The sequence below is a fragment of the Thermothielavioides terrestris genome, chromosome 5 (genome assembly GCF_000226115.1).
Source record: "Thermothielavioides terrestris NRRL 8126 chromosome 5, complete sequence".
NCBI classification, from domain to species: domain Eukaryota; kingdom Fungi; phylum Ascomycota; class Sordariomycetes; order Sordariales; family Chaetomiaceae; genus Thermothielavioides; species Thermothielavioides terrestris.
This window is the reverse complement of record NC_016461.1, coordinates 3,238,267-3,251,143: the sequence shown is the minus strand read 5'-3', so window position 1 is coordinate 3,251,143 and position 12,877 is coordinate 3,238,267. Positions and strand designations below refer to the sequence as shown.

Below are 12,877 nucleotides of genomic sequence, written 5' to 3'. Positions count from 1 at the left end.
ATGCTCTACGATTGTAGATGACCCTGATCCTAAGGAAGTGCTTGACATTACTCTACTTATATACCTTATACTTCGCTTTAATGCCCTTTATAATATACTCTATAGCTATAGCATTATTTCGATAGTAGACTACTAAGAAGTTGTTGATATAGAAGATAAGGATAATCTTTTTCTTAGGGTCGAGGAACAGGTAGGGTTCTTATATAGAGGACTATATACCAAGCTCTCTAAAAGTATCGCAGAACTTATTGTACTATAGGAGCAATAAGTCTTTTAGCCTATAGAGAGCCTTTAGAAGCTCTATATAGATCCTTAGTTTCTTAAATCCCTCTAGGAGCTTATAAGTCACCTGCTCTATATCTAGCCTCTTTATATTTAGGAACGCCTATTTAATATTAAAATACTTTACTTTAAGGTCGAAGTATACTATAAGCGCTATAATAGTGCGAAAAGAGCGTATAGCGAAGGTAGCTATATATATATTTACAATGTTAGTAGTGTCTTGTAGATCGCCTTATATATAGATATACACTTTGCACTTCTTAAGGTTGCTATCCTTGTTGAGCTTATACTCGAACACCTATTTCAGGGGTAGAGGCTACGTTTTCGCATGCTCTCGCTTAATCTCTCGCTATATTCCTTTGCTTATAAGATTATAGATCTCTTCGTATATAGCTACCTTGAACTCCTTCCTATACTTTGTCAGGAGCGGGGGCTCCCAGAAGGAAGGGGGTATACGTTGAAGTGACGGAGTACGAGCAAGGCACAAGCAGAGCACGCGCTACAGGGTAGCTACAGGTAGGGGGGTTGCGGGTGGTTGCATTGAACGCTGGCCTCTCCCACTGCCTGTGGGTTCCATCCTCCTTATTTCTCCCATCCTGGCCCTCGATCTTCCTCCGCATCGGCCAGCCTCCATTCCTGAGCTCGCAGATCCTTTCCTGGGCCATCCTGTGGCGCCTGCATAGCTCCCTGAGTGCGCCCAATCCGCTCTGCTGCCGACCCAATGTCTCAGTTCCCCGCACTTGCTCAGCCTGATGCCCCGCACTTCGCTCAGCTCTGTGCCCCTCCGATCGCTCCTCCGGGTGGCTCGCGTGATCTGGGCTACTGACGTGCGCCCTGGTGGCGCACGCAGATGACCTGCGTGGTGCCCTGTGGTTGGCCAGGCTGCGCCGGGTGCCGGATGCAGGGCGAGGTGGTCGGGCCGAGGGTTGTGCCAGGTGCCGAGGCGCGTTCCGAGGGCTGTGCCGGGTGCCGAGGCGGGTCCCGCGGGTTAGGGTGGCTCCGGGGCATGACAGGGCCCTCCTCCTTCAAGGTCCCTGACCCCAGGGACTGCCGTGCCGTAGCCTGAGGGGCGCAGTGGTCGCGCCTCGGGGTCGTAGCCTTGCATGCCCGGCGGCGGACTGCGTAACGGTAGTTCGGGTGGCGCATGCGCGGCTTACGATCTTGCCGCACGCGTGGTTCCTGTCAGTCGCGCTTCGGCCCGCGGCCTAGCCTGCCGGCGGCAGATCGCGTAGCGGTAGTTCGGGTGGCGCATGCGCGGCTTGCGATCTTCCTGCATGCGCGGCCTCCATCGATCCAACTGCTCCTCCGCATGCGCGATCCAGGGCGGCCCAGATGGAAGTGGCCTGTTCAGATCTGGGGCCGCCTATTCAGGGCCTATTCAGGCCCGAAACAGGAAGGCAACAATAGAGCTGAATAGAACTGAATAGAAGGTGTGCATGTTTGGGGTGACGGCAGGAAAGAAAAAGGGGTAAGGAGCGCACACTATGCGCGTCCCAAGCGCCTTCGCTGCGCACATGGAAAAGGGGAATTGAAACTTCTGCCAGAACATTGCGATGCAAGAAACACAGGATTTTGAGCCCTCCAAGCTTGGACCACCTTACCGAGTATATCTTCTGGGCTCGCGGCTCCCAGCCTTCCTTTCCTCCTTTTCTTCCTTCGCGCCATCTTCGTAAGTGCCCAGCCCACCTAAGTGCCCAGCCCACCACGACGACAATGCGATACTGGCCCGCGATTGCGATCGCGCGCGTGCCCTCTGCTTCCTCCTAACGCTCCCTCTGATCGCGCGCGCATGGCTGACTTCTTCGCTCTGCAGATGATTCGTTTTTTTTTTGGCGCTTCCGCCCTCGCCTCTCCTCGGTAGGTCGCCCCGCGATGGTTCGGTCGATTGGCAGGATGGCTCTCGATCGACAGGATGGCTCTGGCGATTCCAGCGTGCGAGGGCCGCGTGGCTGGCGAACTCGCTGCGCGGCCGGCGGGAAGAATGCAATGGTGCGCTGACAATGTGGCAGATTCAAATAACTCATTCATTTCCGGCCGCGCCTCGTGAGTGACCTTCAACGCTGAGATGTCGATGGATGGAGCAGGGCGGACGCTGCTGACACGCTGGGTAGAAGCAATCATGTCAAAGTTGTTCTCGAGCCTGGGCTTCCGGCCCATCAACGCGGCGCCTGAAGAGCGCCCTGCTGGCGAGGCGGAGTCGCCCGCCGACGACGCGCCCGCGGCTCCCGCGGAGCGTGCGTCTGGCGCGGCGGCTGCGCCCGCCAACGACGACGAGAAGGAGGAGAAGAAGGAGGAGGACGAGGACGAAGAGATGGAGGAATCCGAGCCTCCGACTCCGCGCAAGGGCGGCTTCGGCCGCAAGAGAAGGGCGGTACGTAGAGAGGGCGCAGATGGGGAGCAACGCGATCGCTGACAGTGCGGCAGTCCAGTGACCTTGACTCGACGCCCAAGAAGAGAGTCCCTGCGGGCGCTGCCCGCATCATTCCGTAAGTGCAGAGAGCGCAACCGAAGCGTGTCGGAGGCGCGGGCTGTGCGTGTGCTGACAATGGTAGCTGCCGCCGTTGTGTGGCCAAGTTTTTCGACAGTGGTGGCGCCCCCGTCTGCCACCATCAAGCCGGTGCGTGTCTGCGTGTAGGTTGCGTGTTCGTTGCGTCTGACATGCTCGTAGGTTCCGGTTCGCGCTGCGTCGAGTGTGCGCAAAATAACCATACTTGCCCGGCTGTGAGTTGCCCTCCTCCTTCAAAGGCGCTGACCTCAGCGCCTTGAAGCCGAAACCTGCGTTTTCGTTGCGTGTGCGTTGCGCTGTTGCTGATCCCTCTGAAAAAATGAAGATTCATCCTACTGCCCTCGCCGCAGTTTGCGGCTTTATCGAAGCCCTCGACAAGAGGGACCACCCCGCCGCCGATGAAAAGGTAAGTTTTCAAGTGTCTCCCCTGCGTGCGCGATGCGTGTACTGAGCGCGTTCTAGCCGGCTGCGCTTGTCCAGGGCGTCGTCGACGCGCTTGCGGTGGCCCGCGAGGCCATCAGCGGTGCCCCGGTCGCCCCCACCGCCCGCTCCGAGAACTTCTCGGAGCAGTGGGGGGAGGTGCGGAAGGCGGAGGGCGTGCTGAAGAGGCGCCTCCGGCGCTTCGTCGGCGCGCCCGCGCCGCTCCCACCTCCTCCCCCTCCTCCTAGCACTACGCTGGAGGAGGTGGTGGAGAGGCTGGCCAAGCTGGAGGAGCAGCAGAAGCGTGTGGAGGGGGTGGTGGTAAGTCTGCGAGTCCGTTGCGTCCACGAAGCGTGTGTGTGGCTAACAATCAAAGAATGAAATTTTGGTGGTGGTGAAGAGCTGGGGTCCGCCGCCGGAGGAGGGTGAGGAGGGGGAGGGGGGTAGCGAGGAGGGCGCTGATGACGCGCAGGTGGCCGAGTTCGTGACGGAGTCGATCCAGGGCTTGGAGAAGGACTTGGCGATGTAGGGGGTGGCTGTTGGGTGGGTGGGTGGTTCTTGCGTTGTTTTTTTCTTTTTTCCTTTTCTTTTCTTTTTTCCTCAATTGAAGCGCCGCTTGGCGCCCTCGTTGCGTTCCCGCCGCTCATCGCCTGCGCCTGTGCTCATCTTGAATGCGTGCTTCGTAAGCGCGCAGTAAAGGCCCGTCATCAATATGCCTGCGCGGCTCCCAGGTGTTCTCCTCTGGCGGGTAGTTCTTCCACTTGATGAGGAAATACCTGTCGAGAGGTGGCCCTGCATGATCAAGAATGGCTTCGACCTCCCAATGCTGCTCCTGCGCAACGACCTGCACGCGATCGCGGTACGCGAGCGCTTCCTGCAGGTTGCCGTTGAACGGCTCGAGCATCGCAACAGAGAAAACAGGGTGGAACTTGAACGCAGGCGGGAGATCCAAGCGATACGCCATCTTCTTGCTGCCCACATCAGCGATGATTTTGAACGGCCCGAGATACTTATCTGCGAGTTTGCTGCTCGGGCGCCGCTGGCGAATGTGCCTTGAATCAACCCAAACCCACTGGCCAACTCTGAAGGTCATGGGCGTGCGCTTGCGGTTGTACCACTTCGCATAACCTTCGTTGGCTTGCACCAGGGCCTCGCGGATTCTTTCCCGATCCTTGGCGAGCTTCCTAGCACGCTCCTCCGCAGCGGGAACGTTGCTCGAGCTGTTCGCAAGCGGGTCTGCCGGATCGCGCGGGTGGTAGCCGTAAAGGAGGTATGCCGGGGTCGCCTTCGTAGCCGAATGCACTGAGGTGTTGTAAGTGTGTTCGGCCAGAGCCAACTTCTGCGCCCAGTCATGCTGCTCCCACGCGCAGTAAGTGCGCAGGTAATGCTCCAACGCCTGATTCTGCCTCTCTGTCTGGCCGTCAGTCTGAGGATGGTACGCAGTGCTCAGCTTTTGCGTGACATCCAAGAGGTCGCAGAGTGCGCGCCAAAACCCGCTTGTAAACAAGCTCCCGCGGTCGGAAACAATGGTCTGCGGCAGGCCGAAGGGTCGGTAGACGTAATCGAAGAAGAGGTGGGCAAAGGCGCCAGCCTGGAGCTGCTTGTGCGTTGCGATGTAGAGGGCGTACTTGGTAAACTTGTCGACGATGACGAGGACGGCGTCGCAGGGTTTGTGCGTGCGGGGGTCGATGGAGGTGGGCAGGCCAGTGACGAAGTCGACCGTGATATCCTGCCACGGGCGCTCAGGAACCGGCAGCGCTGCGAGCTCGCCGTAAGGGCGGTGGGTTCTCGCTTTCGTGCGGCCGCATGTGACGCATTCCACCACATGTTGATCGATCTCCCTGCGCATGTCCGGCCAGTAGTAGTAGCGCATCAGGCGCTCGCGAGTCTTCCTGATGCCGCCATGGCCACCTGTTGCAGCGTTGTGGTAGCGCGCCAAAAGCGTGTGCCGCAGGGCCGCAGGCACATAGATCCTGCCGCTGTAACGCAGGATGCCATCGTCTCCGAGCTTCCACTGCCTGCGCATGCGAGCCGTCTTCCAAGCGCCCTCAGTCACCCAGGGATCGACTTCCTGTGCCTGGATTAGTTGCTGCTCAAAAGGCCAGCCTTCGTCCTCCACCGGCTTCCTAGCAGCGGCAGCGACGTACGGGCGGTGATCAGGCGCACGCACGCCGCCAGCCAGACTGCTGCGGGCCGTCTGGTCCGAGGGGGGTCGCCGCCCAGGCCCCGGGTGGCCAGGTTCCCTTGCGTGTGTTTCCTGGGCCTCCGGGGAGCCACGCTCCAGCGGCGGTTTACCAGGTCCATCTGGGCCGCGGGTGGCACTTCCGTCCAAGCCGTGGTTGACCAGTGGAAAAGCGTCATCCAGGCGAGGCCTCTGCGCCGCCGCCTCTCCCTCGTCCCCAGCCGTGGGCTCACGGTGACGCTTGCCGCTACCCACGCGCTGCGAGACCTCCCGATGGCCCTCCTCGAGGCGCACATCAGGCGCAACACTCTCATCAAACTCCCGCTCACGCAGCTCATACGCATCCTCCAACTCTCTGAGGCCCATACTGGGTCTCGGCCGCACAGCCAGAGTGACAACCCCAACCGTAGAGCGGTGCCCTGGCACATGGTCCTTTCCCGCAGCAATACGCTCCTCCAGGAGCCGTAGCAGCGGGTTCTCGGCGCCCTCGTCGCTGGGGCCTTCTGCCAGGTCTGGTCTTCGAGAGAGTCCGTCAGCAGGGTTCTGCGGGCCGGGGCGATACTTAATGACGAAGTCAAATTCTGCGAGCTCATCGCTCCAGCGCAGCTGCCGCGCAGAGGGCCGCTTCTTCGTCTTCATGTACTCGAGGTTTAGGTGGTCAGTGAGGGCGATGACGGTGGTCTGCGAGTACAGGAGGTAATGCCGCCAGGCACGAAAGGCGTCGACGAGCGCAAGCAGCTCCCCATCACCGGTGCCGTAGCGCGTTTCTTCGGGGCTGAGTTTGCGGGAGCGGAACGCAACAGGGTGCCACTGGCCCTCGAACAGTTGGGAGAGGACCGCGCCGATGGCGAACTTCGAAGCATCTGCCTCAACGCGGGTCGGAAGGCTGGGATCGAAATGGCGCAGGACGGGCGCTTCCTGGAATCTGCGCTGTAGCTCGTGGAACGCATCGATCGCATCATGTGTCATCTCAAAGGTGCGATTGCCTCGGAGTAGGTCGGTCAGGGGGGCGCAGATCTTCGAGTAGTTGCGAATGAACCTGCGGTAGAAGCCAGTGAACCCAAGGAACACCTGGATGTCGTGAGCGCTGCGAGGTAGCGGCCACTGCGCAATGGCTTCAACGCGCGATGGTTCCATCTTGATGCCCTCCGGGGTGACAATGAACCCGAGGAATTCGACTTCGCGCACATGGAACCGGCACTTGGGAAGGTTGACGTAGAGGTCGGCTTTTCGCAACCGTTCCAAAACTTCGCGCACATGCCGCTCGTGCTCAGCTTCGTCGTTGCTAAAGATCAGTATGTCATCCAAATACACGATGCAGGTGACATCAACAAGGCCAGAGAGGGCATGGTTGATGTAAGTCTGGAAGGTTGCGGGTGCGTTAGCCAGGCCCATCGGCATCACAACAAACTCGAAGTGGCCGTAACGCGTGCGAAAGGCGGTCTTCCACTCGTCGCCCTCGCGCAGCCGGATCCGATAGTACGCATCCTTCAAATCGAGCTTGGTGTAGATCTTCGCGGAAGACAGGCGATCGAGGATCTCGCCGATCAGAGGAATGGGAGCGCGGTTCTTGCGGGTGATGTGATTGAGCGCACGATAGTCGACAACGAGGCGCAATTCGCCTCCCTTCTTCGGAACGAACAGAATGGGCGCGCCTGCGGGACTGGTGGAAGGTCGGATCCACTGCTTCTCCAGAGCCTCCGCGAGCCACTTGCGCAGGGTTTCCAATTCCTTCTCGCTGAGAGGGTAGATCGGCCCCCATGGCGCAGTCGCACCGTCTTCGAGATCGATGCGGTGCTCAAGCGCAGTGTGGCGAGGCAGGGGAGGTCGATCCGCAGTGGAGAAGAGGTCTCGGTAGGCCTCATACACTTCCGGGAGCTCGGGAGTAGCAGGTTGCAAGCCAACGGTGGGCGAGTCTTCTTCGGCTGGGTCGTCTGGGTTGGCTGGGTCGGGCGGTTCGGCTGGGTCGGTGACTGGCACAAGCGCGGCAACAAGGAAAGCATTATCGCTCCAATCCTGCTTGGGCTCAACTTGCAAGCCAAGGTGGCGCTTCGAGTTCGGGTAAGTCCAAGTCTTTTCGTGGTAGTTGAAGAATGGCTCGGCCATCTCCATCCAAGTCTGGCCCAAGAGGATTGTGAATGGCTCGATATCTGCGACCACGAAGCGCAGCAGGCAGGTCTGGGAGTATCCAAGGTGGTCGGTGATGCGAACATGCAGGGGGCACACGCCGTACGTCAGAACAGGCACATTGCCAACAGCGGCAAATCCAGGGCACTGAATGAACTTGGTCAACTGCGAGTGCTCAGCTAGAAAGCTGCGACTGATCATGTTGTAATCCGACCCAGTATCTAGCATTGCTACCGCAGGCTTCCAATTCTTATCCAAGCGCACGAGGACAGTGCTCTCGATCCGAGACGACCTGGGCCCCCCGAGTTCCTAGGCGGCGTTGGCGCTGCGGTCGCGCCCGAGCGGAGCAAGGTTCGGGTTATTCTGGGCGTTCGGGTTCAGAGGCTCCGGGCAACGAACAGCGGTGTGACCTGTACGCCCGCAACGACGGCAGATGGCCTTGGGGCAGAATGTGGAGATGTGGCCAACTTCGTTGCAGGTGTAGCAAACTGGGCGCGACTTGGGCGCAGCAGCGGGTGCCGTGGCAGCATCTGGGGCGGGTTGCTGGGGTGCGGGCTGCGCAGGAGGAAGCTGGGTGGGCGCAGCCGCAGGCGGAACAGGCTGAACAGGCGGGGCAGAAGGCGGGGCAGGCTGGGCAGGAGGGCGGTTCTCGGGGCAGTTGGCGTAGCGATGGCCCTCCCTGCCGCAGGTGAAGCATCGAACGGGGCGCTGGAAGGGCGCGGGCGGGACGTTAACAGGGCGCGGCGGCTGCGGAGCCGTGGGGGCGTTGTTTGACGAGCGAGGGCGATAGCGAGAGGTGCCGGCAATGCGCTGACTATGCTCGATACGGCGGGCGAAGCTCACGAGCTGCTGGAACGTAGCGGGTAACTGGGGGGAGCAGTTGAGGATGAAGCTGATCTCTGGGCGGAACTTCGGCAGGAGGGTGACTATGCGGGTGGGTTCATCCCACTTCGAAGGCATGTCGGCGATTACGCTGGTGAACCGTTCAACGAACTCCGGGACGGTCTCGTCTTCGCGCTGTGCGAGGCGCTCAAGCTCCGAGGCCGCACTGAAGGCGCGCGAATCGGGATCAGATAGTTCGTTTTGAAGGAACGCAACGAACTCGCCCCAGGTGATGGCCGAGAGACGAAAGTTAGGATCGGCCTCCTGCTCCTGGACATACTTCACCCAGGCGTTCTTGGGCGGGCCTCGGAGGCAGCTTGCCGCGTACGCAACGCAGTCGCTACCATCGAGCGAGTAGCCCATGAGCTGGAAGTTGGTGCGGCAGTCGTACAGGAAGGCCCGAAGCGAAGAAGCATCCTTGCCGCTGTACGTGGGGTGGTTCAAGCCAGCGGCACGCCAGAGGGGAGCTCCCGCAGCGCTGGGAAGGATCGGCGAGGGCGCAATAGGAGCGCTGAACTCAGGATTGGCAGCGGGCGGAGGGGCATCGATGGCAACAGACGCGGCCACAGGTGCGGCCACAGGTGCGGGCGCAGGCGCAGCGGCCACGGGCGCAGCCTCAGGCGCGGCAACAGGCGCAGGAGCAGGTGCAGGAGCGGGTGCGGGCGCAGGCGCGGCAACAGATGCAGCCGGCACGGTGGTATTGGCGGTCTGGGCGGCAAGAGGGTCGGAATTCGAAGAGGTGGCGCCCTCGGCAACATGCGCAAGCTGGGCATTCTGGCGCAGGAGCTGCGCATGCTGAGCTCGCAGTTGGAGGATAGCTTGACGGCGGCGCTCGAGAGCGATCTCAGCGCTCAGACGGCGCTCTTCCTCAGCAAGGTCGCGCTCCTGGGTGGAGAGCAGGGGGTCGATAGGCGCTGCACGGGAGCCGTTCAGATCAATCTGGGCGTGCTGGGAGCTCTCGCCCATGGTGGCGTCAGGCGCAGGCGGTGCGGAGAGGGTGTACGAAGAGGTCGGATCGGTGGAAAGTGCCTGAGATTGCGAGGGTGCAGGGCTCTGCTCGAGCGCAGCGCGGGCGCGGGTCTGGGCCATGGCTCGTCTCCGCCGGTTCAACTCCCTGAGGTGGGATAAGAGCGTTCAACTTGTCAGGAGCGGGGGCTCCCAGAAGGAAGGGGGTATACGTTGAAGTGACGGAGTACGAGCAAGGCACAAGCAGAGCACGCGCTACAGGGTAGCTACAGGTAGGGGGGTTGCGGGTGGTTGCATTGAACGCTGGCCTCTCCCACTGCCTGTGGGTTCCATCCTCCTTATTTCTCCCATCCTGGCCCTCGATCTTCCTCCGCATCGGCCAGCCTCCATTCCTGAGCTCGCAGATCCTTTCCTGGGCCATCCTGTGGCGCCTGCATAGCTCCCTGAGTGCGCCCAATCCGCTCTGCTGCCGACCCAATGTCTCAGTTCCCCGCACTTGCTCAGCCTGATGCCCCGCACTTCGCTCAGCTCTGTGCCCCTCCGATCGCTCCTCCGGGTGGCTCGCGTGATCTGGGCTACTGACGTGCGCCCTGGTGGCGCACGCAGATGACCTGCGTGGTGCCCTGTGGTTGGCCAGGCTGCGCCGGGTGCCGGATGCAGGGCGAGGTGGTCGGGCCGAGGGTTGTGCCAGGTGCCGAGGCGCGTTCCGAGGGCTGTGCCGGGTGCCGAGGCGGGTCCCGCGGGTTAGGGTGGCTCCGGGGCATGACAGTTACTCCTAGCGCTCCTAGGACATCGCCTACTTCCTATTAACAATAGAAGCTCCGTTTAGCTATAGTCTATACTAAAAGCGATATTAGCTTAAAAGGGAAGTATTGAAATACTTTGTTAAGGATCGTTACCTTTTCCTCTAAAATATAAATTATATATAGTGTTATAGGCACGTTGTTGACATCCCTAAAGAGAGGCGTTTAATCTTCGACCAGTGCTATAGCGAAGTTGGCTATTATAGGAGAGAGGCGATATACTAACGAGTAATAAACTACTACTATTAGTATAGTATATACAAAGCTGTTGTAGAGTAGATTTAGGCTTATATACTATATTAAGTGTATAATGCCTAGAGGTTCGAGGAAGTAGTAGGTTAGATAGTACTTTCGCCTTTTCCTTTTGCTAAATAGCACCTTGATATCTAATATATACTATCTAGCTATAGGGAGAAGAAGTATTTCCTTATCGAGGTTTATAACAATCTTATAGGATATATTAAAGCTAAGATCCTATTGAACAAGTTCTCTAAAGCTATTAAGTCCTTTATTATATAGTACATCCTTTGTCGCTAGGGCTACCCTATTATTATAGTTGTCGACGGAGGCTCTAAGTTCAAGGGCGAAGTCAAAGAGATCCTCTATAAACTATAGATCAAGAGAGTTATTATCTCACTATACAATTTACGTATAAATAGAGTGAATGAGGCTAGCTATATCCCAATTGCTACCTCGTTTATAAAGATGACTAATAGTATAGGAAAGAGGTAGAGGGAGCTCCTTCTATATATTTTATATATAGATTATACAACTATTAGGGGCTCTTATAGAATATCTCTCTTCTTTCTTGCCTACAACTATAAGCTTATTAGTCTAGTCGAGTTTAATATTCCTACTTAGCGAATTCTTACCTAGGACTTTATCTATATTTAGATAGAGGGAGAAGATCCTACTAGACGCTATACAAAGCTTATTGCTCTCTATACTTATATCCTCTAAGAAGCTAAGTATAACTATAAGATTGCCGTTAAACAGGTTGCTATAGCTTATAAAAAGCTAGCTAAACGCTATAATAAGGCCTATAAACGTAAATTTCGCCTAGAAAACGTAGTAATATTTATTAGCGATCTCGTCCTCGTCTACAACAATATTTAGTAGCTAGATATAAGCTTAGTCTAGAAGCTAGAGTATCGCTAGTTTAGCCCGTTCTATATTCGGATAATCAAAGACTAGAACACTTACTTCCTAGAGACTTTAGACAATATATCTATCTAGACACTATATTCTCTGAACTATATAAAGAAGTTCTTTAAGCTAGATAACGTCTAGCTAGAAGTGGACGATACGAACCTATTCCTCTGCTTAGAGGGGTATAGCGACGACGAGCACTGCTATAATAATCGCTATAGCGAAGTGTAGAACAGTGGAGGAGCTAATCCTAACCCTAGCGCTAGCCGAGGCTTAGCTACCTCGGTATACTACGATAGCGAGATATATCGACTTAATAGTCGCTTAAGCTTTTACTATAATAGGGAGATGTATACTAGATATTTCTAGGGAGAACACTACCGCCTTAATAGTCGTTTAAAGCTCTATAAGGATAGCGAAGAGGGGTCTAGCGCTATTAAAGACAACTAGAATACTAGCGACTAGACTATAGGTTGTTACCTCTATTAACTAGCTAAGAATTCTAATAGTAGCCAACTAGTTAGGCTTCTTCGTAGTAGCGAACTATATAGTACCTTAACTAGTCGACGGTACTACCTTAGCGATCCTTATTACATTTATAGCGATAGCCTACTAAGGGAGGAAACTATATAAATAGTTATAGAGGACATTGCAATTATAGTTGAGGAGGAGGTCCTTAAGAAAGAAACCCCTAGTTGTACTATAGCGCTTTAGGCTAGTTAGACTCGCTTAACTGTAAAGGGGGTAAGGAAAGAGCGACCTTGTTAGAAGCTTATTGTCGAAATCCCCTATAGAAAGCCACCTAGTTTTTAACATTGGCCCTCTAGACGTATAAGGACGTACGTTCTAGAAGGGGGGGAGGGCGTAGAAGCTACTACCTTTGATAGTTTCACTAGCGTTTAGCTACATTTCCTTCCTAATACCTATTGTTATATTAGCCTTCTACTCGCTAATAATATCTCTATTAATTATATCTCACTTAGTCTTTATCTATCCACTGTCCTTCGCTCGTTTTTAACCCTTAAGATCTTATTCTTTTTCGCTAGTATCTAAGTTTTCCTCCTAGGGGGTAACCCTACTCTTAGGAGCCTTATAGTTATTTATACCTTTTTCTTTTCACTTCTATCCTCTAGATAGATAGTTTCTATTATATAGGACTAAGTTTCTTAGAGCTAAAGCCAAAGCTAAGAAAAATCTATAATTAAGGTATATAGTCTCTTAACCTATTGTCTATAGGCTAAGCTTCTAGACTATATCCTACCCCCTACCTATCCCTGTCCATTGTCTCTGTCCCTTAGCAACATAAGCTTTTATAGTTGGCCTAGTACTATACTATTTACTCCTTAATAATATCCTCTAGTAGGACAAACCACTCTTGGCCCACCTCTTCTAGATATAGCTTTAGCCTAAGATCGTTCTTTAGATTATATAGAAAGTAGCCCTATAAGATTAAGTCCTAAGCTAGGTACTTCTAATTGTTCTTATAGACGTAAGTCTAAGTATATTTTTTCTCCAACTAGATATAGTTAATATACTTATTAGCAAAGAGAGGAGTAAGAG

General features: G+C 55.5%; 2 protein-coding genes across 2 annotated transcripts; one reads left to right on the top strand and one right to left on the bottom strand.

Annotated features, from left to right (window-relative positions):
• Positions 1-698: 698 nt before the first annotated feature.
• THITE_2122388 (uncharacterized protein) lies at positions 699-1,698 on the bottom strand. The gene has a single exon (XM_003656985.1). The coding sequence runs from the start codon at positions 1,288-1,290 to the stop codon at positions 1,102-1,104; it is 189 nt and encodes a 62-aa protein (XP_003657033.1). The 5' UTR covers positions 1,291-1,698; the 3' UTR covers positions 699-1,101.
• A 136-nt stretch (positions 1,699-1,834) lies between these two features.
• On the top strand, positions 1,835-3,308 carry THITE_2122386 (uncharacterized protein). Its single transcript, XM_003656984.1, has 2 exons — positions 1,835-2,653; positions 2,707-3,308. The coding sequence occupies exons 1-2, from the start codon at positions 2,402-2,404 to the stop codon at positions 2,770-2,772; spliced, it is 318 nt and encodes a 105-aa protein (XP_003657032.1). The 5' UTR covers positions 1,835-2,401; the 3' UTR covers positions 2,773-3,308.
• The last annotated feature ends 9,569 nt before the right edge of the window (positions 3,309-12,877 follow it).